Source organism: Muntiacus reevesi, chromosome 3 (assembly GCF_963930625.1).
Source record: "Muntiacus reevesi chromosome 3, mMunRee1.1, whole genome shotgun sequence".
NCBI lineage: Eukaryota > Metazoa > Chordata > Mammalia > Artiodactyla > Cervidae > Muntiacus > Muntiacus reevesi.
This window is the reverse complement of record NC_089251.1, coordinates 249,391,404-249,414,354: the sequence shown is the minus strand read 5'-3', so window position 1 is coordinate 249,414,354 and position 22,951 is coordinate 249,391,404. Positions and strand designations below refer to the sequence as shown.

The 22,951-nt window shown below is 36.5% G+C and overlaps 1 protein-coding gene across 2 annotated transcripts in view; it reads right to left on the bottom strand.

Moving 5' to 3' along the window:
- Nucleotides 1-22,951, bottom strand: part of MTX2 (metaxin 2) — a 65,279-nt gene that overhangs the window by 27,620 nt on the left and 14,708 nt on the right. The window contains exons 2-4 of one of the 2 annotated variants that reach the window (XM_065931811.1): nt 16,029-16,191; nt 7,572-7,619; nt 6,318-6,364 (exon numbers count right to left, since the gene is read on the bottom strand). Coding sequence is in view for 1 of the 2 variants with exons in the window: in XM_065931810.1 (XP_065787882.1) it covers nt 6,318-6,364; nt 7,572-7,619 (95 nt within the window). In the remaining variant the exon portion in view is untranslated. The remainder of the gene's footprint in view (nt 1-6,317; nt 6,365-7,571; nt 7,620-16,028; nt 16,192-22,951) is intronic. The other variant, XM_065931810.1, reaches the window with a different exon arrangement.

Sequence of the window (22,951 nt, the reverse complement as noted above, 5' to 3'; positions counted from 1 at the left end):
TGATATTAGCAAACTATTACCCTGTGTAACTATTTTACATTATTTCACTAATTACTAATAATGACAACTCTAATGCTCATCTAATTCTGTTTTGAATATACTTCATTTTCACAAATTTTGTAAGACTAATTTAAATGCTTTCTATATACCACACCATTTATGTGTTGAGGGATTAATACTGAGAATTTTTTTAATTCTATTTGCAATTTAAGCTCACAGTTATCTTTTCTAAAGGTCACATTTTATACATTTAAATCATTACAGGTGCTATAAGCATATATCACCAAAACACTTTGTAATACTTCTGAGATAAAAAAAGATAACCTAATGTAACATTCAACCTGAAGAATTTAAATCAAGGAAACATCTGCAGCCTGCATTTTGCTCATTTTAGAATCCTGAAAAGGATTCACTGAATTCTCTCCACCCCTTAGTTTTCCTTCTCCTCATCCTGAAAGGGAACACAGGAGCCTCATTCTGCAGAAAATGATCAAAGTGGAAAGGATAAACATATTGTATCTTTTATGAAATTTTAAGAAAGTTATATCAATTTTCAAATGTTTTACATAAAACAGCATTCTGTTACTTCTCTATTAAAATCAATGCACTGGTGCATTCCTACCTGTTGTATTTATATCAGGTTTAAACTGACACTTAGAAACTGCACAGAACCAGCAGACCAAAAAATGCATTAAACGAAACTGAAAATTTAAAATCATTTCCTCTAAAATTCTGCAGGTAAGTTGTCCACTGTGACATTCTGAATGATATAAGTTTACAGCTGCTGTAATTTCTTAACCACAGGTATTTCCCCACACAACTGACCTGCAGTCTCAAAGAAGAGAGATACTCCTCTCTTCTGCTCTTCCCCAACCACTATATCAGGATATTACCATTTAACCTCAGATTAACACGTCCACCTAAAAGGCATCATTTGCAAAAAAGGAAAAAGCAAGTGTCAGCTATTTATCAGCATATCTAACATATTAGTGTTTGTGGCCCAGTATTAATGCAGCCTATAAAAATCTTGACTTTTTAAATGATTAAAACACATTCAACAGAAAGAATACAGTGTATTTCTGCTGCATTCCCTTTCATTTTTAGAGATTAAGTATTTATTCACAAAGGATAGGAAAAAATAAGAATATTAAGTAAAATAGGGACATTTCCCTCAACCTGAACTTAAATGTTATTCTTACTGGAAGTAAGTAAAAACTGTAGAAGTAAAAAGTAAGGCTACTTTTTCATGCGGCATTCTAATAATCAGTTTGAGACACTGTCTAAAAAATAAATTCAATAATTAAACTTTTACAGTATTCAAATTAAGCCATACAAAAAAGGAAAACAGCTTTCTTTTTAATTTGGCTTCATATATACTAAACAAAATCCTTTCTAAAATAGGATTTTGTAATCCTATTCTAATAAACTTACTAGAAATAACATTTTATTATATAGACATTCACAAAATATGCACAAATCCTTGAAAAATAGGCACTAGTTCAGCATTCAACATCATCTTGTAGCTATATTGCTTTCTTCTCTTTCAAAAGAATTTCCCATTTATTACCTAACTTGAACTTCGTAATAACCCATAATATAGGTAAGACTATCTTCATCACATTTTAGAGATCCAAAAGCAGCAATATAGCTTTCACGTCTTAATGTAATCCATAAATGGTTATATATAATTTGCCAGGAAATGTCAGAAATGATTTTTGAATTAAGTTATCTACTTATTTTCAGATAAAACTCCAAAGGTCTGTATCACACACTGAACTGGTATGCAGCAAAGTGTTACAAGCATGGACTTGACCCAGATTCCCTGAGTTTGCACTCCAGCTCTGTCAAGTACTAATTATATAAGTTTGGGCCAACTGCTTAACTTTTCTGCCTCAACTTCCTAATCTGTAAAATGATAATAACAGTGCTACTTACCTCATATGGTGGCTGCATGTGAGGATTATCTATGATATCCAAAGTATATATAATAAGATCTGGCACACTGAGTAAGTACGGTATAAATTTTAGCTAGTTATTATTGCTGTTTTATCAGTATTTTCTGCAGAAGGGGGATTTGAGCAGCACTGACTTCATACAGTGATTATAAAGACTAAGTGAGTTCCTAAGAATTAAATGCTCAGCACAGTGATTAGCATGTAGTAGGCACTCGGCCAGTGCTGCTGGTGTCTGTTTACCTCCACAATTTATGGGCTTTATGACCTTGGCCAGAGTTTTCCCGAGCTTCAGTTTCCACATATTTAAAAATGAGCTTAATAACAGTACCATACACTTGGGTGATGGTAATGATTGAATAAGATGTCTCTCAGAAAAGCTCTTTAAAAAGAGTGCCTTAAACAACAAAAGCATTCAATACTTAATTCTGAAACAAGCCTTATTTAGTAAATACTATTAAAATAATATTTTGTTTGAATTAAAGCAATCTACACGAACAACTTTTAGGCATACAATGAAAGAATGATTACAAAAATTATTAATGTTCATATAGATTTAAATACATCCAAAAATAATTCTTACACCTAACATTTGTTTTAATCACTTTAGGTATTACAAAGCCTACAAGCTTCCATTCCTGCTGCTGACACTGATAATGTGTACTTCTGTCAAAGAACCAGGAAAGAAGGAAATAACCAATATTCACCACATGTTTACAATATGCCAGGTGCTTTTCTAAGTGCTTTAATGTTTATACACATTTCACATATTCTTTTAACACATTCAATCTTAATGACATCCAATAGGACAGCTTCTATTATATCTGCATTTTAAAGATGAGGAAACTTAAAACAAACAGTAATGTTTGAGGTATCTGGAACAGATTATTCACTCATTTCACTTGTGGAATCTACTATAAAAGAGATACTAAATTCGTAAAGACATAGATTTCTTGAAGAAAAATCAAATAAAGTATTTTCTGCAGAAATCTTTGAAGTTCATATATATTTGCTTATACAGTATTTCTAGACATGTGCTGTCCAATACAAGAGCTGCCAGCTACATATGGCTATTGAGTGCTTGAAATGTGGCTGGCACAAATTGAGATGTATAAAATACACATCAGATTTTGAACTTAACATTAAAAAAAAATGAAAAACATCCCGTTAATAAATTTTGTATTGATTAAATGATAACATTTGACAATATTAAATACAATATATTTATTAAAATTAATTTCACATTTCTTTTTACTTCTTTTAGTGTGGTTACTAGAAAATTTTAAACTATTATTATATATATGTGAGTGGGCTTCCCTGGTGGCTTAGTGGTAAAGAATCCACTTATAATGCAAGAGACCGCCTGCAATGCAGGAGAAGCTGGTTCAATCCCTGGGTCAGGAAGATCCCCTGGAGAAGGAAATAGCAACCCACTGCAATATTCTTGCCTGTCCATTCTTGCATGGACAGAGAAGCCTGGCGGGCTACAGTCCATGGGGTCACAAGAGTCAGACATGACTTAGTGACTAAACAACAGCCACCACCTTACATATATGTAGGCAACATTATATACATTACATATCTATCAGGCACTTGGTTTAGGGAATGAGAGGATAGTAACAGAGAATTGTTATCAAAGTTCTTTTCCAATCAATACAAGCTTCAAAGTGGAAGTAATACTACGAAATGGAAGATTTATCTCCCTAATGTTTGTGTATGTATAACACTGTATGTACGCACTGCCATATATATGTATGTATACACACACACACACAGTACTACTGCTTGTGAGAACCAGAGGGACACACTACTCTAATACTTCATAATATTCAACATACAAGATTATTTTATGACCAGGCAAACACTTCAGGTAGTAACAATACTTCATGGATGAAAGAAGGAAAGCAAAGTCTAAGACAAAAACAACAGCCATAGGAGAAAAATTTTTTTCTTTTAAACTGAAATCATAAAGAGATTTCTTTAATTAAAAAAAAAAAAAGCCTAACCATTTAGTTCCAGGAACATAATAAATGCAAAGCCTATGTGGTATGTAAAATTTAAATTTCCTGATGGCTTAGGTGGCTAACTACTAAAGGATCTAATGCTTAATATCTGGTATTTTCTAGGAAATATCCAATTTATGGATACCTGTCACACTGTTAGATCAATTTTATACATTTAACTGATTCTTCCAAACGGATACTCATCTACTATATAGAAGAAAATTACTCCATAAAGTTTACATCAGATATCTGGAAAAGTCACATTTATAGTCATGGCTACTATCAGCTGTCAAGTCAAAGAATATTAAAGAAAACCAAGAATTTTTAATATATGCTGGTTAATTCATCATCAAAGTGACATGTGTAGGATAACAAAACATTAAAACAGTTATGCAAAATTCTGCATTTTAAAAGAGTCTTATTTTCTGGTCTTAGCTTTAATTGCAACTATGATTTGAGATGAATGTTGAGAAAACCAATTAATAAGAACCATAAAAACAGAATTACTAAAGAAGGTACACACGAAGATTTCTTTTTTCTTTCCTTCTCCAGATTATTTAAAATGTTAAATTTTTTTTAACAGTAATATACTGATATCTTGGTTTATGCCAAAAACTAGTTAAGCCATCTATTCTAGGGTTTCTCAACACTGACACCATTTACATTTAGGGTGAGATAACTCTTTCTGGGGCGGGACTGTCTCGTGCACTGTTTCACAGAATCCCTGGCATCTACCCAACAGATGCCAAAAACAGCCTCCCCAACAGCTGTGACCATCAAAGATATCTAAACACTGTCAAATGTTCTCTGTGTGTCTGAAATCCTCCCTCAGCTAAGAACCACTGGTCTATTCTTACCCAAAATAACATTCCTACTGGTGACAATTACTTCCGTACTTCCTAAACTAATATTCTTTAGCTTTAGAGGCTCTTCATACAGGATACCCAGAGAGCTTCAGCTGGGAGATCAATAAACCTGATACTATATGCAGAATTGCCTAGGTATGTCTATACCTGTGTGTATGTTGGGATGTTTTCTGGAAAAATATCCCATAGCTTCATAAGACTGAAAGAATTATCCCCAAAATGGCAACTAAGACAGGGTTAAGAATTAGTGCCTCAGCTAAAATAGCTACTGTGCCCTGAAGCCATCTTTTCAAAAATATAAAGACTGAAGACACTATTTCATGCATAACAAATAATTTACTTGTGTTATCAGTTATCAAGCAAGACTGTTTGTACCCTACTTGTAAACCCTTCATTCAACAAATATTTACTGAGCACACTTTATATGCTAGGCACTATATTATTAGTATTTGAAAACTAAACAAACTCCAACTTCCTTATGCCCCCGGCCAAAAAGGCAGTATAAAGTAGTTATTTATTAAGTAAAACCAACTGAGAATTTCTGCTTCTCAAAGATCAACATAAGAAAGAAAATACACTAGTTATAGTACTAGTGCCTAAAGATAAAATAAATGTAAGTATATAAAATTTATATTCTTGGTAAAAATATACAAATCTTCTAAAAGAAGTAAAAATCCTGAAAGAAACTTTACAATACTCATACAAATATTGTTTAAACACATTTCCTTCTATCTTTTCCTTCTTTCTCCAACTTAAAAGTAAAATGTACTGAATGACATACTATGGATGTATAACAGTCATAGTTATTAAGTCCAGAAAATACCAAGTTGTGTTTAAAAAAAAGAAAACACAAGATGACCAAGTGCCTAGCATCATGCCTAGAATGAGGCAAAAGCAGTCCCTCTTTCTTTTCTTTCTGTCCTCAAGAAGCTCACAATCTCATTTTCAACAAATGGCATGTCTTAAATTTCTAAGTTATCTTTTAGGTGCTACACGTTAAAATACTCTTTGTGATTCAAACTACGCAAGCTAACCAAACAAAGAGCAGCTAAATATGTAAAATGTTTCAATATTTATAATTCCATAATCTACATAAACATTTGTCTTTTCTTTAAAAGTAAACAATCCCCAAGTATCCTATTCTTCCTATAGTGCAGTTTAAAGTTTACAGGGCCACAAATCTTTTGGATTACACAACTGCGATATAAAACTCGAAGAGCTATTATATTCAATAAGTGGTCTGGGGATAATAGCACTAATATAATCAATAAATATATAAGGAAAAATAGGTCTGCTTCATAACCACTAAATGGATTAAAGCTAGAATAAGTACAATGAGAAAGTGACACTTAAATACGCGTAGTGAATAAATCTTTACAAGTAAGTTAGAAAATAGGTTTGTGCCTATACATGAAGAAATCACCCCAAATAATCAATACTAGCATATTTAGCCAAAAGCAAAAAGTAAAAAAATACTGCATTCTTTACATATTTACCTGCACAGCAAGAGACGCTGCATTGTCAGAAAGCAAAATTTGCTCCCCTGTAGAAATACAATGAAAGGTCTGAGTCAAAAGCATAACTATTAAACAAGTAAAGTACACTTATAAATGCTTTTGTATTTTAAAAAACTACTCCTATTTCTAAAAAGAAAGTATAATCATGAAGTTCTATATCAATGTTACAAGATTATAATTTGGATTAAAGTATCATATTATGTAAATAACAATGAAGACTATTTCCTCTAAATCTATTTGATCACTTACTGTATTTTATCAGCAATAAGCAAGTAAAACTGCTCACTTAAAAACGAAAGCTTTCCTCAAGTTTTTAAGAAATAATCCCTTTCATTAAAATTAAGTAAAATAGTATCTCTGCTCAAATTTCTCTAGTTAAAAGTAAAAGCATTCAAACTCGTACAAAACCAGCTTCCAGTTAATATTGCACAGTGTGTCTAGATCTGTCACACAAAAGAAAGATGACAAGTTCACTGCAATAAAAATTCCATGCTTAGAAGACTAGGGCTGCTGCCTATTAGTCTTCATTACTTTGCAGTCTTCTGACAACTGGAGCAGGCTGCTGAGCCCCAAATGGGGTCCATAATGTGATCTGATGATATATGAAGAGCTGCTAAAGGGAGCCTGAACCATCCTAGCCTATACATTTTAACAGTTCCTTTTTAGTGAGAGCCCACTTTACCACAGGACTTCAAAAATCTGCTGTGTCAGCTATTGGCGCAGTAAATCTGCCAACTGCTCCTGCAACCACATCATATTACACTGCCTACAGCAGCCAAATAATGAGTCAATAATAAACTAAGCACCTTACAGGCCATGAATAGTTGGTTTACACTGGCACATACAAGTTTAGGTAAAATCTCCTAGACAAATTATACAAGGGAACTCCTTCTTTATGTTTCATGTTCTCTTTGCATTAAATTGCATTATCGATGGGTGTTTTTTATAATAAATAATATATTTTGATGTATTTAATATATCTGGGCTTCCCAGGTGGTTCAGTGGTAAATAATCCACCTGTCAATGCAGAAGTCACAGGAGACGCAGGTTTGAATCCTGAGTCTAGAAGATCTGCTGAAGGAGGAAATAACAACCCACTCCAGTATTCTTGCCTGGAGAATCCCATGGACAGAGGAGCCTCGGGCTACAGTCTGTGGGGTCACAAAGAGTCAGACATGACTGAACACACATATTTTGATATGAAGTCATTTTTAATGGAGAATAAGCACCTACCTTTCAGTTGCTGATACAATGTAGCATTTTCAGGCCAAGGTTCTGCAGCTGTGGAAACAGGTACACAGGGCAAAAATATATCAATAACCAACCAAATTAATAAACACATACATTTGCCTAGAGCATTTAATGTCAAGCATAAATTGCCAAGGATTAAATTACCAAGGATACCTTAAATATGGCAACTAATCACATTACTATAGATTCTATGAGAACCTATATAAGTAGGTTAGATAATTTCATTTAAATGAATGTTTGGTGGCAGTTTAATTTTTTATGGGGAGGAAATGGAAGACATTTTGCCCAATCAAAAGTGAAAATTTAAAAAATAAAACTGCCTATATGCTACTATTCCTTTACCCTCCTTCAAACACAGACATATCCAAAATGATATTCATACACATAAAAATAAAGACAATGAATTTCAGCTCACTATCAAAAAGAAAAATAGTGAAACAATATTTGTATTTTACCGTAAACTTTTAGCAAAGTAAATTTTCAGAAGACACTGTACGAAAGAATCAAATCTATGCATATCAGGCTGTGCGTCTTTCCTTATAAGCTGATAGTATTTAAACAGTGGAATCCTGTTGTCTACGTTTAATTGCCTTGAGCCCACCAACATCATCTCACAAAAACAGAGAATACGATGAAACAGTAAGTCCCTATCAAAACAATGTGAAATAAAGCTGGTGAAGCTCATTTTAAGCCTAAAGTCAGGCTTGACCTTGACTCTCAACCTCTCATCTAGAGAAGACTCCAGCTACAAAGAGTATTAGCAACCTACCAGTGCTTGGAGAAAGCCCTAGATTTGAATTTGTTTAATCAACTGCACATAAGAAGCAATGCCTCCACAGACAGAATATTCAGGATATTATTTGCTGAATTCTTTGTAAAATCCATAAAACATCAAAATCACCAATTCTAACACACTAACTATATTTGCTGTTAGCAAAAAAGTCAGTCAAACATATGAAATTTGATTAACTTTTCTTATGGTGTTTAACGCAGTCTCTGTGACATAGCAACAAATTATTTTTTAATATATACTTCTAGTTGGTTTTTTAAAAAAGAAATTTATACACATGAAGCATTTTTTCTTTTAATAATGATCATTTAAGATGTATTCACTCAAACAGTCTTAGGAGTGGGTGGGAGGTGGACACCTTAATTTGCTTTTACTTCCACTTTAGAATGAAAAGAAAAAGTTGTAGTAATTATTACAAACTGTAAAATTTGGTTTGGTCTGGGCTACACAAAATTAAACTTATACTTAGGAACACCATGAAATCACCAAGCAAATAATTCATAGTTTTGTACAGTTATCCACGATATTACAGACCTTCCTCAACTTACAGTGGAGTTACATCCTGATAAACACACTGTAACTTGAAAATGCATTTAATATACCTCACCTACCAAACGTTATACCTAACCTAGCCTACCTTAAACGTGCTCAGAACACTTACGTTAGCTTATAGATGGGCAAAATCATCTAACACAAAGCCTGTTTTGTAATAAAGTGTTGATAATATCTCATGTCATTTATGAAATACTGTACTGAAAGTGAAAACAGAAAGATATTATGGGTATAAAATGATTTTAACTGTACCAGTTGTTCACCCTTGCGATTTCTGGCTGACTGGGAACTCCGGCTCCCTGCAGCTGCCCAGCATCAAGATAGAGTATCTCACTACACATCACTAGCCCAGGCAAAGATCAAAATTCACAATTTGAAGTAGCTTCTACTGAATGCATATCATGTCTACACTATTGTAAAGTCAGAAAATTCTAAGTCAAACCATTGTTAAGTTGGAGACTGTCTGAACTTCAACTCACATACCAAAAAGGCAGCGTAATTAAATACTTACTACGTTACTGTAAACCTTTTAACAAAGTAAAATTTCAATAAGAATCCAATTAACCAGTGTTAACAGTTTTAAAAATAAAAGACAGGGAAACAAAAATAAGCTGACATCTGCAAACTACTCAAAAATAACCTTTTAGGATAAACTATATGGTCAGCACACCTATACCATTTACATTCATATGAGAACAATACTGTGAGGTTCATTTGTTTTAAGAATCATCAAAGATTCAATTATCTTATTAAAGCAATAAAGCAAAGGAATAAAATTTACAAAAGTTCCAAAGACACTGAAATTAAGTTCCTTGAGGGCAAAAATGTGTCACATGCATTGTGTATGCCACACTGTGCCAAGTTTTGCATACAGTTGGTGTTCATTAGTCATGCATGGAAAGAAAAGGGATATTAAGCTTATCACTCAATTCCCTAAACATTCTGGCTAATCAAAGTTTTACTAATCAATATATTAAACTACTAGGGTGCTCTAATTAAATATTCTGATAGTTTTAATTTTTGATTAGCTATTTGTGTACATACGAGACCATGAATTACAAATTTTCAAAAGAGTAACATACATTTAGCATTAAATATATGCTGAATATAATTGAAGTGTTCTTTAATAAATCAGAAGCTAAAGTCACTACTCTGCAATATCAGAGGTCTCATAAGAACAGGAACTTATATGTTTACAATTTCAGTTAAAAATTCATTTATCATCACCGGCCCCACTCCTATTCTCCTGATCTAACACAACCGGCATATTTAAAAGAAATCTTGTAACATATTACTCAACCACAAATAAGAATAAAGGAGTTAGGGCTTCTCTGGTAGCTCAGGGGTAAAGAATCTGCCTGCCAATGCAGGAGACATGGGTTTGATCCCTGGTTCAGGAAGATTCCACTTGCCACAGAGCGACTAAGCTCATGTGCCACAACTACTCAGCCCAGAAACCAGAACTACTAAGCCCATGCACCACAACTACTGAAGCCAGTGTGCTGGAGATATATAGAGTTCATGCTCCACAAAAAGAGAAGCGGCCACAATGAGAAACCTGTGCACCACAACAAAGGGTAGCCCGGCTCACTGCAAGTAGAGAAAAGCCCATGCAGCAACTAAGACCCAGCAAAACCAAAAATAAAGAAAGAAAGGAAGAAAAGAAAATTATTTTTTAAAAGTTGTTATTAAGAACCTACAGCTGAAAATGGGGTTGGCAGAGTATATTTTTCTTTATCCAATTTCTGCTCTCAGAAACTATTACTGAAAATAAATTCTCAGAAGGTAACTCTGCCAAAACATTTGATGTTGTTTTCACAAACAGAAAAAAGAAAGAAAAGAAAGTGAAGTTGCTCAGTCGTTTCCGACTGTGACCCCGTGGACTGTAGCCTACCAGGCTCCTCCATCCATGGGATTCTCTGGGCAAGAATACTGGAGTGGGTCACAAACAGAACATTTCATTTAAAAAGGGAAGGCAAGCTGATATAAACCTATATAACCATGCTATTTCAACAGCTTGAAATTCCAGTACATCCACAGAGCAGAAGGCAAGAAATGGCAGAGTATGCAAGGAATGATCTCACCCATGAGCAGTTCAGAAAATATAAACATCATTGATTTAAGTGCATCACCTATGTGAATCAGCTCACATTTTAAGCATGACATGGGAGAAGAAATAGCTGGTGTGTTATTCAATAGAGAGACAACAGCAAAAAATCTAAATTGTGTGGCATAGCATTGGATCTACAAATCAACCATGTAGCTATCTTTCTAGGAAAGAAGCCTTCATAATAAGTAAGTCTAGGAATCATAAACATTATACACACATAACAAATACAAAGCCTATTTCTTGGTTTGGGTAATATTATATAAAACCTTTTCACTGAGAATGCCTATTATGTGAAAGACAAAGTTCAAAGGTACAATTATTCCCGACTCCTCACTCCTCTTTCCAAAGGTCAAGCAAGTCAATACCCATCTTGCCCTTGATCATGTATAAAAGAGAGGGAGAGGAAGAATTCAAAACCATAGTACTGATAAAAGCCTTAAATATCTCAGCATTTAAAAAGCAAAATCTTTTTAAAACAGTATTAAAACATTTTCATCTCTTACTAGTTTTACCTCAGTCAACCTAAAATGTTTTAGACCACACTAAACCATCCAACAGTGAATAAAAATTTCATGACTCATCCTACTTTCAAGTTCTACCACCAAAACCTCTCCCTGATGTGAAGAGCCTTTTTAGACTTGCCTTAAGGAAGGACCAGTCTTAGAATAAATATAGAAGGTTAGACTAAAAGTTTCTGTAAAGGAGATGGATAAAAAAAAAAGGGGGACTGAGAGAGAACGCTATCCAAGGCTGTCAAGATACAAGATACTGGTATAATCAGAATATCAAAAGTAGACTTTATGCTTAATACACCTTAATAGTTCTGTGGCTTTTGGAATAAAGATCAACTTGACCTTACACAGCGCTCTCTCTACCTCTCTGGCCTCATCATTCTCTTCCAACCTCTCTGTACATCAGCCACACTGGCCTTCACCCAGTTTCTGAATGCATCATGTTTCTTCCTGCACCAGAAACTCATTTAAGCTGTTTCCTTTGTTGTTGCTGTTGTTGTTGTTGTTGTTCAGTTGCGCCCAACTCTTTGTGACCCCATGGACTGCAGCAAGTCAGGCCTCCCTGTCCTTCATCATCTCTGGGAGTTTGCCCAAGTTCATGTTCATTGCAACAGTGATGTTGTCCTGCCATCTCATCCTCTGACGCCCTCTACCCTTTCTGCTCTCAATCTTTCCCAGCATCAGGGACTCTCCCAATGAGTCGTCTGTTCACATCAGATGACCAAAATACTGGAGCTTCAGCTTCAGCATCAGTCCTTCCAGTGAATATTCAAGGATGATCTCCCTTAAGATTGACTGGTTTGATCTCCTTGCTGTCCACAGGACTTTCAGGAGTCTTCTTCAGCATCACAGTTCAAAAGCATCAATTCTTTGGCTTTCTGCTTTTTTTATGGTCCAGCTCTCACAACCACACATGGCCACTGGAAAGACCGTAGCCTCGACTATGCGAACCTTTGTCGGCAGAGTAATATCTCTGCTTTTCAACACACTGTCTAGGTTTGTAATGGCTTTCCTGCCAAGAAGCAATCATCTTATTTCAAGGTTGCAGTCACCATCCAGTGATTTTGAAGCCCAAGAAGAGGAAATCTGTCACTACTTCCAACTTTTCCTTTCTATTTGCCATGCAGTAATGGGGCCAGGTGCCATGACCTTAGTTTTTTTTAATATTTAGTCTTTAGCCGGCTCTTTCACTCTCCTCCTTCACCTTCATCAAGAGGTTCTCTAGTTCCTCTTCGCTTTCTGCTATTAGTGTTTCCTTTATCCTGGAGCAATCTTCCCCTCCCACCATGTCCTTACATCTCAGCAAAAACATCACTTCCTTATGTTGGTCCAGCTTCATGGACACACAAGCTGAGCAGCTGCACAGGGCTGGTACTTGAAGGGTTCTACTCTCAGTTAAACAGTCTATTATAGAGAAGGAAATGGCAACCCACTCCAGTGTTCTTGCCTGGAGAATCCCATGGATAGAGGAGCCTGGTGGGCTACAGTCCACAGGGTCGCAAAGAGTCGGACATGGCTGAGCGACTACACTTACTTACTTACTTATGGCAGTCCTAGAATTCTTTTAAACAAAGGGCCTCCACATTTTCATCTTGCACTGGGCCCTACAAATTATGTAGCTGGTCCTGTCCTCAGGGAAACTTCAGTGACCTCTAGAATAGTTCAAACCCTCTCTTCTCCAAGCTTAAATAGCATGTACACTCCTCTGTACCACTTACCATAGTCAAGATTTTCACAGGGGTTTGAGGACTATCCATTTATCTCCCCCACTAGAATGTAAGCCCCATGAATTCAGTGTTCAGTTCTGATTTTTGCTTACCACCTGATTCCTAGAACCCAGCACCAAATAGGCAATCAGTAAATGTTGGTTGAATAAATGTTTGTTTTTACTATTACTGCTATCATTATTGTTAATGACTCTGTACTATTAAGGCTAAAAAAAATGCAGCAGAGAAGAACAAGAAAACTATACAAAATGGCCAAAAAAGGTAAATTTTTATCCCTGGTGGCTCAGATGGTAAAGAATCTGCCTGCAATGCAGGAGATCCAGGTTTGATCCCTGGGTCGGGAAGATCCTCTCGAGAAGGAGGTCGCAGAGTCGGATATGACTGAGAGACTAACACACACACTGGGGTTCTCTGGATAAAGTGAAAGTGAAAGTGAAACTTGCTCAGTCCTGTCTTGACTCTACGACTGCAGACTGCAGTTCTACAGTCCCCCATGGACTGTAGTTCACCAGGCTTCTCTGTCCATGGAATTCTTCAGCAAGAATACTGGAATGGGTTGCCATTTTCTTCTCTAGGAGATCTTCCTAACCTGGGTCTCCTGCATTGCAGGCAGATTCTTTACCAACTGAGCCCCCAAGGAAGCCCCAAAGAACTCCAACTCTACAGCCAATAACACAACTATAAAAATATTAAACAGCTCCCTGAAATAGCTGGCAGAATCTAATCCTGTAAACTTACCCTGAAACTGGAAATCTGTTTCTGATTTCTATCCAATACATAATTTCCATTAGATATTACTGTTGCAATACTCCTAAGGTCATCACCAATGCCCTCAACCATCTGACAAGTCATCTCACTATTCCCCTGTCCATATTCTTTAACTCTAACCTAGGGATTACCACTTTCTAAAATCTCTTGTCCCCATCAATAAAATATTTGAGTAGGCAGACCCAAACAGATTTGGAAATCATATGGCTAATATTCCTAATCTAGTGAATCATGCACATTACAAAACACACTAAAAAAGAAAACAGTTAAAAAGTTGAAACCAAAATTCCAATATTTCTTTTCTGTACCTGAAAGGATTATATAGCTTAAAACCCCTGTGAAGTGAAGTTGCTCAGTCCTGTCCGACTCTTTGCGACCCCATGGACTGTAGCCCGCCAGGCTCCACTGCCCATGGGATTTTCCAGCCAAGAGTACTGGAGTGGGTTGCCATTTCCTTCTCCAGGAAAACCCCATATGTATACCTAACCCCACTTTAGAAAACACGGTTCGAAATAAATAACTCCTTATTTGCAGTTTCATCAGGGAACTCGGCCATTCACAAGCCCTTGATCAAAGACAAGTCCTCCTCTATCCTAGGGAAGTCATCTTTTTGACCACAAAAAGAGCTTGGAAAGAATACACACAAATCAATGTGGGGTGGGGGGAAGACCTGACAACACAACCAGCTAATAACAGGACCCTTGCATCTTACCAGAATATTTAAAATTTCCCCCGTATACTTTATACTTTCTCACCTTAGTGACTTTGCTCAAACTGTTACCTTCTACCCAGAATATATCTTCCCACTGCATGACCACATCCTACACCTTTTTCAAGACCAAGCCTCCATCAAGAAGGCTTCTGTAACTAATCAAATCTAATTTCTCCTCTATCTCTACTGCTCATAGCAGTTTGCACTTGTCTTATATCATATATTGCTTTCTACTCTATTATTATGTCAATATCTTATCTTCCTTTCTAGGCAGTAAGTTCCTAGAATGTGAAAATTCCCATGATCCTGAGAGTATTTATTAAAGACTCAGCTTCTCAACTGCTCCAAACTGAATACAATATTAATAACAATATATATACTATATGGAAAGATATGAAATTCAAATTAAGCAATATTTAAATTACTTTGGTTTAAGTATCATTTAAAAACTAATCTTTAACACAGGAGTTCCAAGGTAAAATTACTCACCTTTCAGAAATTAATTCTTTTACAATCAGAAACTACTATCTCATTTTCATACCAAAGAAATAACTTACACTAAGACATTCCTAGTGACCTATATTAATTCATTTTTAAAAATTACAATGACTTCCCATTCCCTAGCAAAAGATCCATGAAAATGTTTATCACTTTTATAAAGAAGAAATATACTATTTGATAGGTATACATTGAAAACATCTAGAAATAAAGCAAATATTGGAGCACCTCAACACTTCCTATTCAAATAACACTGTTAGAAGTCTTTTAACCCCTTTGTCCTTTACTGTCTTTCCAATTTTGTCTAGGTAAAATTGTCTTGAGAATTTTACACTAATGTCTCTTTTACTAGGAGCAAAGGTTGCAACCTTTAGTGAGATAGAGGACTTTTTTATGCAAATGAATTTCAAAGCTTTTCAAAGATAATTTCTATCTCCTGTAAGTACTTAGGTTGGAGGAGAAGAAAGTTTAGAAAGAGAGAATACACACTCTTGGACTTGTGAAAACCCTAACATAAAATAAATAAATAAACAAATAAATTTATGCTAGAAATACATAAATGGTAAAATAACTCTCACAGACCCCCAAAATACATATTTGATTCTCATTTAATTCTCTTTAAGGTACCTACTACTTTTAAGTTTTATCAACCAATACAACAAAAACACCAACATTCTTTACTATTAATCCATTACAATTTTTAGAGAAATGACTACTGCCAACAAATTAACATATGTATATACCTAAGATTCTTAAATACTCCATTTTACCTGCAGTATTCTCTCAAGTATCAAGTTGGGTGATAAGTCATTCTGGTGCCAGATGATCTGTCTATTCCACTCAATTCAGGGCATTCCACTCATTTCACAGCATGAAAGTGCTATGACCTAATAAACAAGTCTAATTCCAAAGTCCACCTCTTGATGATCTAATCTAAAAGGACAAGAGAAGGGCAGTGAAAAGAGATGCCCTCTGTTGTTGACTTTTTTTTTTTTTAAGTTCTGCATTCTTAATGCACAACATGACTCCTCTGGCATATGAACACAGGTGAAGACATAATCTGTAGAATAAAAGGCACTAATAATACATGCTGCCTTAGAACTGTCATATTTCCAATCCATCAAATTGATTAATGCTATAATAACTCTACACAAACCTATCATTTGTACACTAATGAAGTCAAACCCAGTTTATCCTTAGGCAACTACACTCCAAAAGTTCATAGATGTCATCTCTTCAGCCTCCAAAGACTATTTCGACAGTGTAATACAAAAGGAGTAAGAAACACATGTAACTATCTCCAAATTTGGATGTCTTTCTGCCAAAGGTGTAAATGCAAATACTACTAATATAACAAAATGCTCAAAGAACATCTGGCAGCTCTTAAAACATGGACAAGTTGCTGCAAGACACACAGAGAAAAGGAAATAAATTTACCAGTTTGACATAAATACTATACTGATGATCTCAGTGATATCAACATAGCCACTAAGTTCAAAACCTGCTAAGTTTTTGGAAGTTATAATATGAAGCCTTCATTTAAAACAGATTTTCAAGACATTTAGACTTAAAATATAATGACATGTAACCTTATCAAAACTAGAATTTTAAGAACTATTAAACTTGTAATTCTATTCTCAAATTACAGTATAATTTAAAGATAACACTATATCCCAGATAATACTGATCATGAAATGATTAAATGACAATGTCCCTGAGGCACTGTCTCTTAGGGGATGTTTAATGATACTACAGAGGATGTGTAAGCAGGAAGTGACTCTTCACCTAACAGGAGTTTAAAACCATTCTCCAATCACCTCAACAGTCGGAGATCAATGTTCAACATGTGGGAAAGTGGTCCATGTATTTTATAACTCAGGGAATAGAGCCAATATTTTATAATTATTATTAGTGAAGTACAACCCTTAAAAATTGTGAATCACTATGTTGTACACCTGTAACTTTTACAATACTGCACATCAACTATACTTCAATTTTTAAGAAAATTTAAAAAAAGAAAGTGGCTCCTATTAGCAAATGGAGAGGTGCAGTGTCATTTTGTCACTTCCATAAACCTAAAATACTGACAGGTAGTATTCTGTAACATAGTAGTAATGTTACTCTTAGTCCATTTGGGCTACTATAACAAAATACCACAGACAGAGTGGCTTACAAACAACAGAAATTTATTTCTCACAGTTCTGGAAGCTCGAAGTCCAAAATCAGGGTGCTGGCATGGTTGGGTTCAGGTAAGAGACGTCTTCCAGGTCACTGACTACTGACTTCCTGCCAGGTCCTCACATGGTGGAAGGGGCTAGGGAGCTCTCTGGGATCTCTTTTATAACGGCACTGATTCCTAATCACCTCCCAATGGCCCCCATATTCTAATAACATCACTTTGGAGATTAGGATTTCAACACATGAGTAGGGGGAAGGGGGATACATTCATAGGAGCCACTTAAAAAATAAACTGCAAGGAAGTGCAGATAAAAAGATGAGAGACTACCTTAGATTGAAATAAGGGCCCTGAAGCAAGAAGCAGACATTCTAAGACAGACTGGAGAAGTGTAAGATAAATACAAAGGGACTGCCAAACTCTAAAAGAAGATCCACACTACAACCATTTCCTTGGCTTGATCAATCAGTCCTTAAGGAGAAAAAACTTGTTGACTGACATCAAAATTCATATTCTTTATTGCTTGTTGTATATATGTAGTAAACTGTATGTAGCTTTCATTTTAGAAAGTAAATTTAGTCACATTCTACAAATTTGCGTTATCAGTCATTCAACATATATTCACAGAACACACACACACATATTTTATATATATAAAATATACCCCCCCTTTAAATATAGTGTACCAGGTACCAGTCTAAGCATTTAAGAATAAAATGACAAAGAAAACCAAGTACCTGCTTTTAAGGTACTTAGACTTTAGTGGTACCATATGGCCCATCTCCATATTTTTTCTCTTTATAATACTGGAGCCCATCTGAAGATAACAATAAGGATTACCTGATACGGCTCAGTGGTAAAGAGTACACCTGCTAATGCAGGAGTTGTAGGAGACGTGGGTCCGACCCCTGGGTTGGAAAGATTCCAACCTGAAGGAGGAAATGGCAACCCACTCCAGTATTCTTGCCAGGAGAATCCCATGGACAGAGGAGCCTGGCAGGCTACAGTCCATGGGGTCACAGAGTCAAACACAACTGAGCAACTGAGTATGTGAGCATGCATGCTCACACGATACACTCGCAACAAGTCTTAATTCTATCAACATGTTACAGACAACTAAGAACTACATACAACAGTGCACAATCTCCAGAATGCCAAAGGAATGCCAATCTACTGAGCCCACCGGAGATAAATCATCAGTCTCACCAACCCATCATCAATATCTCCAACCACCCACTCATTTGTAACAAAGTGGTAAACAAAAGACTAAAAACAGTCAAAGTGAGGATATATGACTGAGTGATACATTAGATAAATGGATTCTAATACCCTGCCATTCAGGAAGCAGAGAAAGAAAAGCAAAACTGATTAAAAATTCAGGAAAACTAGTAAGGGGCAGAACTTCCTCCTTCCAACCAAAGTGGGGGCCCAAATGAAACTAGAGAACAATGAAGATCTCCTTCTGGTCAAAATCTACCTAGAAAGAGAACAAGATGGCAGAGGGGTGGGTGGACGTGGAGCACATCTCTCTCCACGGATACATCAGGAATATACCTTCAGACACAGAAGGGCATGCAGAACACCAGCTAAGGGCGGACAGGAGTACCTGACCAGTGGAAAAGAATATATAGAACCACCCAAAACTCGGTAGGACAAAGGAAGTAGGGGGAAAAACAGGAGTGTCAGTAGGACTGAACCTGCCCTCAGCCAGTGGGGGAACTGAAGAAGGGGTCCGATCCCCACATTGGGGAAATTGTCTAAGTCAGAGGAGAAACATTTGAGGCTGAGAGTGAAACAGCTGATCTGTGGCAGCCTAAATGGAATGAGAATCAGACAGTCCTTGCTGCAGCCATACAAACCCCAGAGAGGAACGCAAGTCCCCTAGAAAGCGCAGCAGCTGGGAGCTGGAGTTTAGGAACTGTGGAGCAATCCCAGGGCGAGGGCTGCTGTTGGCTGCGAAGAGACGGGATGGAGGGGATATGAGGGAGGAGGCTGTGGTGGGAAATGCCTGTGAAGGAAAGCCAGGCAGCCATGGAAGCAAGGCGATACTGCTGAGTCACGCGTAGGGGTTAGCCATCACCATAGCCTCTCTCACCCCACACACCAGCATCAGCACCTGAACAGTAGAGAGACTGGCCCGTCAAACGCCTGACCACTGAACTACAGAGCAGGACCCCACCCAGGGGGGCCCTTTAAGTGCCTGACGCACCAATCTACAGAGTAGGACCCCAGCCAGGGGGACCCTTCTATGTGCCCGATCCACCAAAAAACAGAGAAGGAACCCAGGCAAGGAAGCCCTCTAAGTGCCTGAACAGGCAGAGCTACAGACAAAGACTGGCCAAAGGGACCTTCTGATTGCCAGCTACAAGAGGCTCAAAAAAAGACTCTCATAGGGCCATAACTTCTGCAGCGAAGGCAGTCCCTGTCTCTGCACACTTGGCACCACCAGGGTCCCTGCAAGCCAAGCAGCTGCGCCACCTTCACACTCAACTCTCACTGGGCACAGCTGCCACAAGCAAAAAAAGTCTTGCATCTATGCGCACAGGGTCGCTTCGGTAGTGTCTGACTCTTTGCAACCCTGTAGACTGTGGCCTGCAGGCTTCTTTGTCAGGGAGCGGAGTTCTCCAGGCAAGAATGCTGGAACGTATGGGCCAATACTGGTTGCCATACCCTTCTAGAGCACTACACTTCCCGCTCCTCTAGCCACCAACTCCCCTGAGTACCTGATGCTGCCAGAACCCCTGCGACCCAAGCACTGCACCACCTCAACTGGCCCTCACAGGGGCAAACCCAAGTCCTCCAGGGCAGCCTCAGGGGCAAACCCAAGTCCTCCAGGCAGACTCAGGAGCAAACCCCAGTGGATGACCCACATGCAGAGGTGGAAATAAAACCACAACTGAAACCCAGGGGCAGTGTGGCTAAGGAAGAAGACCCAAAACCTTCCCACCAGCTGTACAAGCTGCAGATTAAATCCACACAATCAACCTGGCAACTCTGTGTCTATGGAATATATAAAAGGTCATTAAGAGCTCCCACAAAAGAGAACGCACTCATTCTGATAGCTGTGGACACTCCAGGCAAGAACACACAGGAGTAGGACCAGATTAGAACCTGAGCTGCCCCCACAGCAGGTCCAGAGATGAGCACAGTGTTGGAAGCATCCTAGGGAAGTGCGTGGACTGTGACTTCCAGCGAGGGAAAGGACTCTGACAGCAGTGACTCAAGAAAAACATTTACTATTCTTATGTTTTGATTTGTTTTCTAGATTCTTTTGGATTTTTTTCCTTTTTTCCCCTGCTTTGTTGTAGTTGTCGATTTTACTGGCATTATGAAATCTAACTAACCTTTTGCACTTTTTTGTTTTTTTCTGTCACATTTTTTAATAGTTATAAACCTTTGCCTCTCTGTTGAGCTTTTGCAGTTCTGCAGTTTTCCTTTTTTTTTTTCTCTTTTCTTAAATTTAATTTTTAATTTTTTAAACCTATTATTTTTTCTACATTTATTCCTTTGTTTGTTTTTCCTACTGTCCTTTTCCCCTTGCAGTTAATCTTTAACATATATAAATCTTCTTTATCTATCTATATATAACTTTGCATATCTATTCTTTCTTTTCTTTCCTCAACATATTTGTTAGTTTTATTTTTATTGCTTTATTCCCCAATTGGCACCTTGTTTTAGTTTTGTTTTCCGGTTTTTGCTTTAGTTAGTTTTGTCTGGTAGATATAATTTTTGGTTTCCTTGGTTCACTGGGTCAATCTATTGTACTTTATTTTTCTTGGACTATTTTCATTTTGCTTATGGGTGTATATGTATACGTGTATATTCAGTCACAATTTCTACTGATGTTATAAACCTCTGCCTCTATGTTGGGCTTTTACAGTTCTGTGGAGTTTTCCTTTTTTTTTCTTTTCCTTTTTTCTTTCTTCTTCCATTTTTTTCTTTCTTCTTTTCTTTTTTATAATTTTAATTTTTAATTTTTTAAGCCTATTATATTTTTTCTACATTTATTCCCTTCTTTGCCTCTCCTACTGTTCTTTTCTTCTTAGAGTTAATCTTTAATGTATATAAACCTTCATCTACCTCTATTTAACTATTAACTATCTCTATTTAACTTATTTAACTATTTAATTCTAATTAATAGAATTAACTATTAATTCTTCCTAAGAAAGACTATCTATTCTTTCTCAGAAAAGTTCAATCTTCCAAGACTGAACCAAGAAGAAATAGAAATTATGAACAACCCAATTACAAGCACTGAAATTGAAGCTGTGATCAAAAATCTCCCAAAAAACAAAAGCCCAGGACCAGATGGCTTCACAGGAGAATTCTATCAAACATTTAGAGAAGAGCTAATGCCTATCCTTCTAAAACTCTTTTAAAAAATTACAGAGGAAGGAACACTTCCAAACTCAGTCTATGAGGCCACTGCCACCCTGATGCCAAAACCAGACAAAAACAACACATACACAAAAACTACAGGCCAATATCACTGAAGAACATAGATGCAAAAATCCTCAACAAAATTTTAGCAACAGAATTCAGCAACACATCAAAAAGCTCATACACCATGATCAAGTTGGGTGTATTCCAGGGATGCAAGGATTCTTCAATATACAGAAATCAATCAATGTGATACACCATATTAAAAAATTGAAAGACAAAAACCATATGATAATCTCAATAGATGCAGAAAAAGCCTTTGACAAAATTCAGCACCCATTTATGATTAAAACTCTTTTAAAAATGGGCACAGAAGGAACCTATCTCAACATAGTAAAGGCCATATATGAAAAGTCTACAGCAAACATTCTCAATGGTGAAAAACTGAAAGCATCTCCCCTAAGATCAGGAACAAGACAAGGGTGTCCACTTTCACCACTATTATTCAACACAGTTCTGGAAGTCCTAGCTACAGCAATCAGAGAAGAAAAAGAAATAAAAGGAATCCAGATCAGAAAAGAAGAAGCTCTCACTATTTGCAGATGACATGATACTGTACATAGAAAACCCTAAAGAAAGTATCAGAAAATTACTAGAGCTAATCAGTGAATTTAGCAAGGTTGCAGGATACAAAATCAACACACAGAAATCACTTGCATTTCTATACACTAACAATGAAAAATCAGAAACAGAAATTAAGGAATCAATCCCATCCACCATTGCAACAAAAAGAATTAAATATCTAGGAATAAACTTATGTAAGGAGACAAAAGAACTGTACACAGAAAATTATGACACTAATGAAAGAAATCAAAGACAACATAAACAGATGGAGAGATATTCCATGTTCCTGGGTAGGAAGAAGCAATACTGTGAAAATGACTATATTGCCAAATGCAATCAACAGATTCAATGTGATCCCTATGAAATTACCAATGGCATTTTTCACAGAACTAGAACAAAAAATTTCATAATTCATATGGAAACATAAAAGACCCCAAATAGCCAAAGAAGTCTTGAGAAAGAAGAATGGAGAAGGAGGAATCAACCTTCCTGAATTCAGATTATACTACAAAG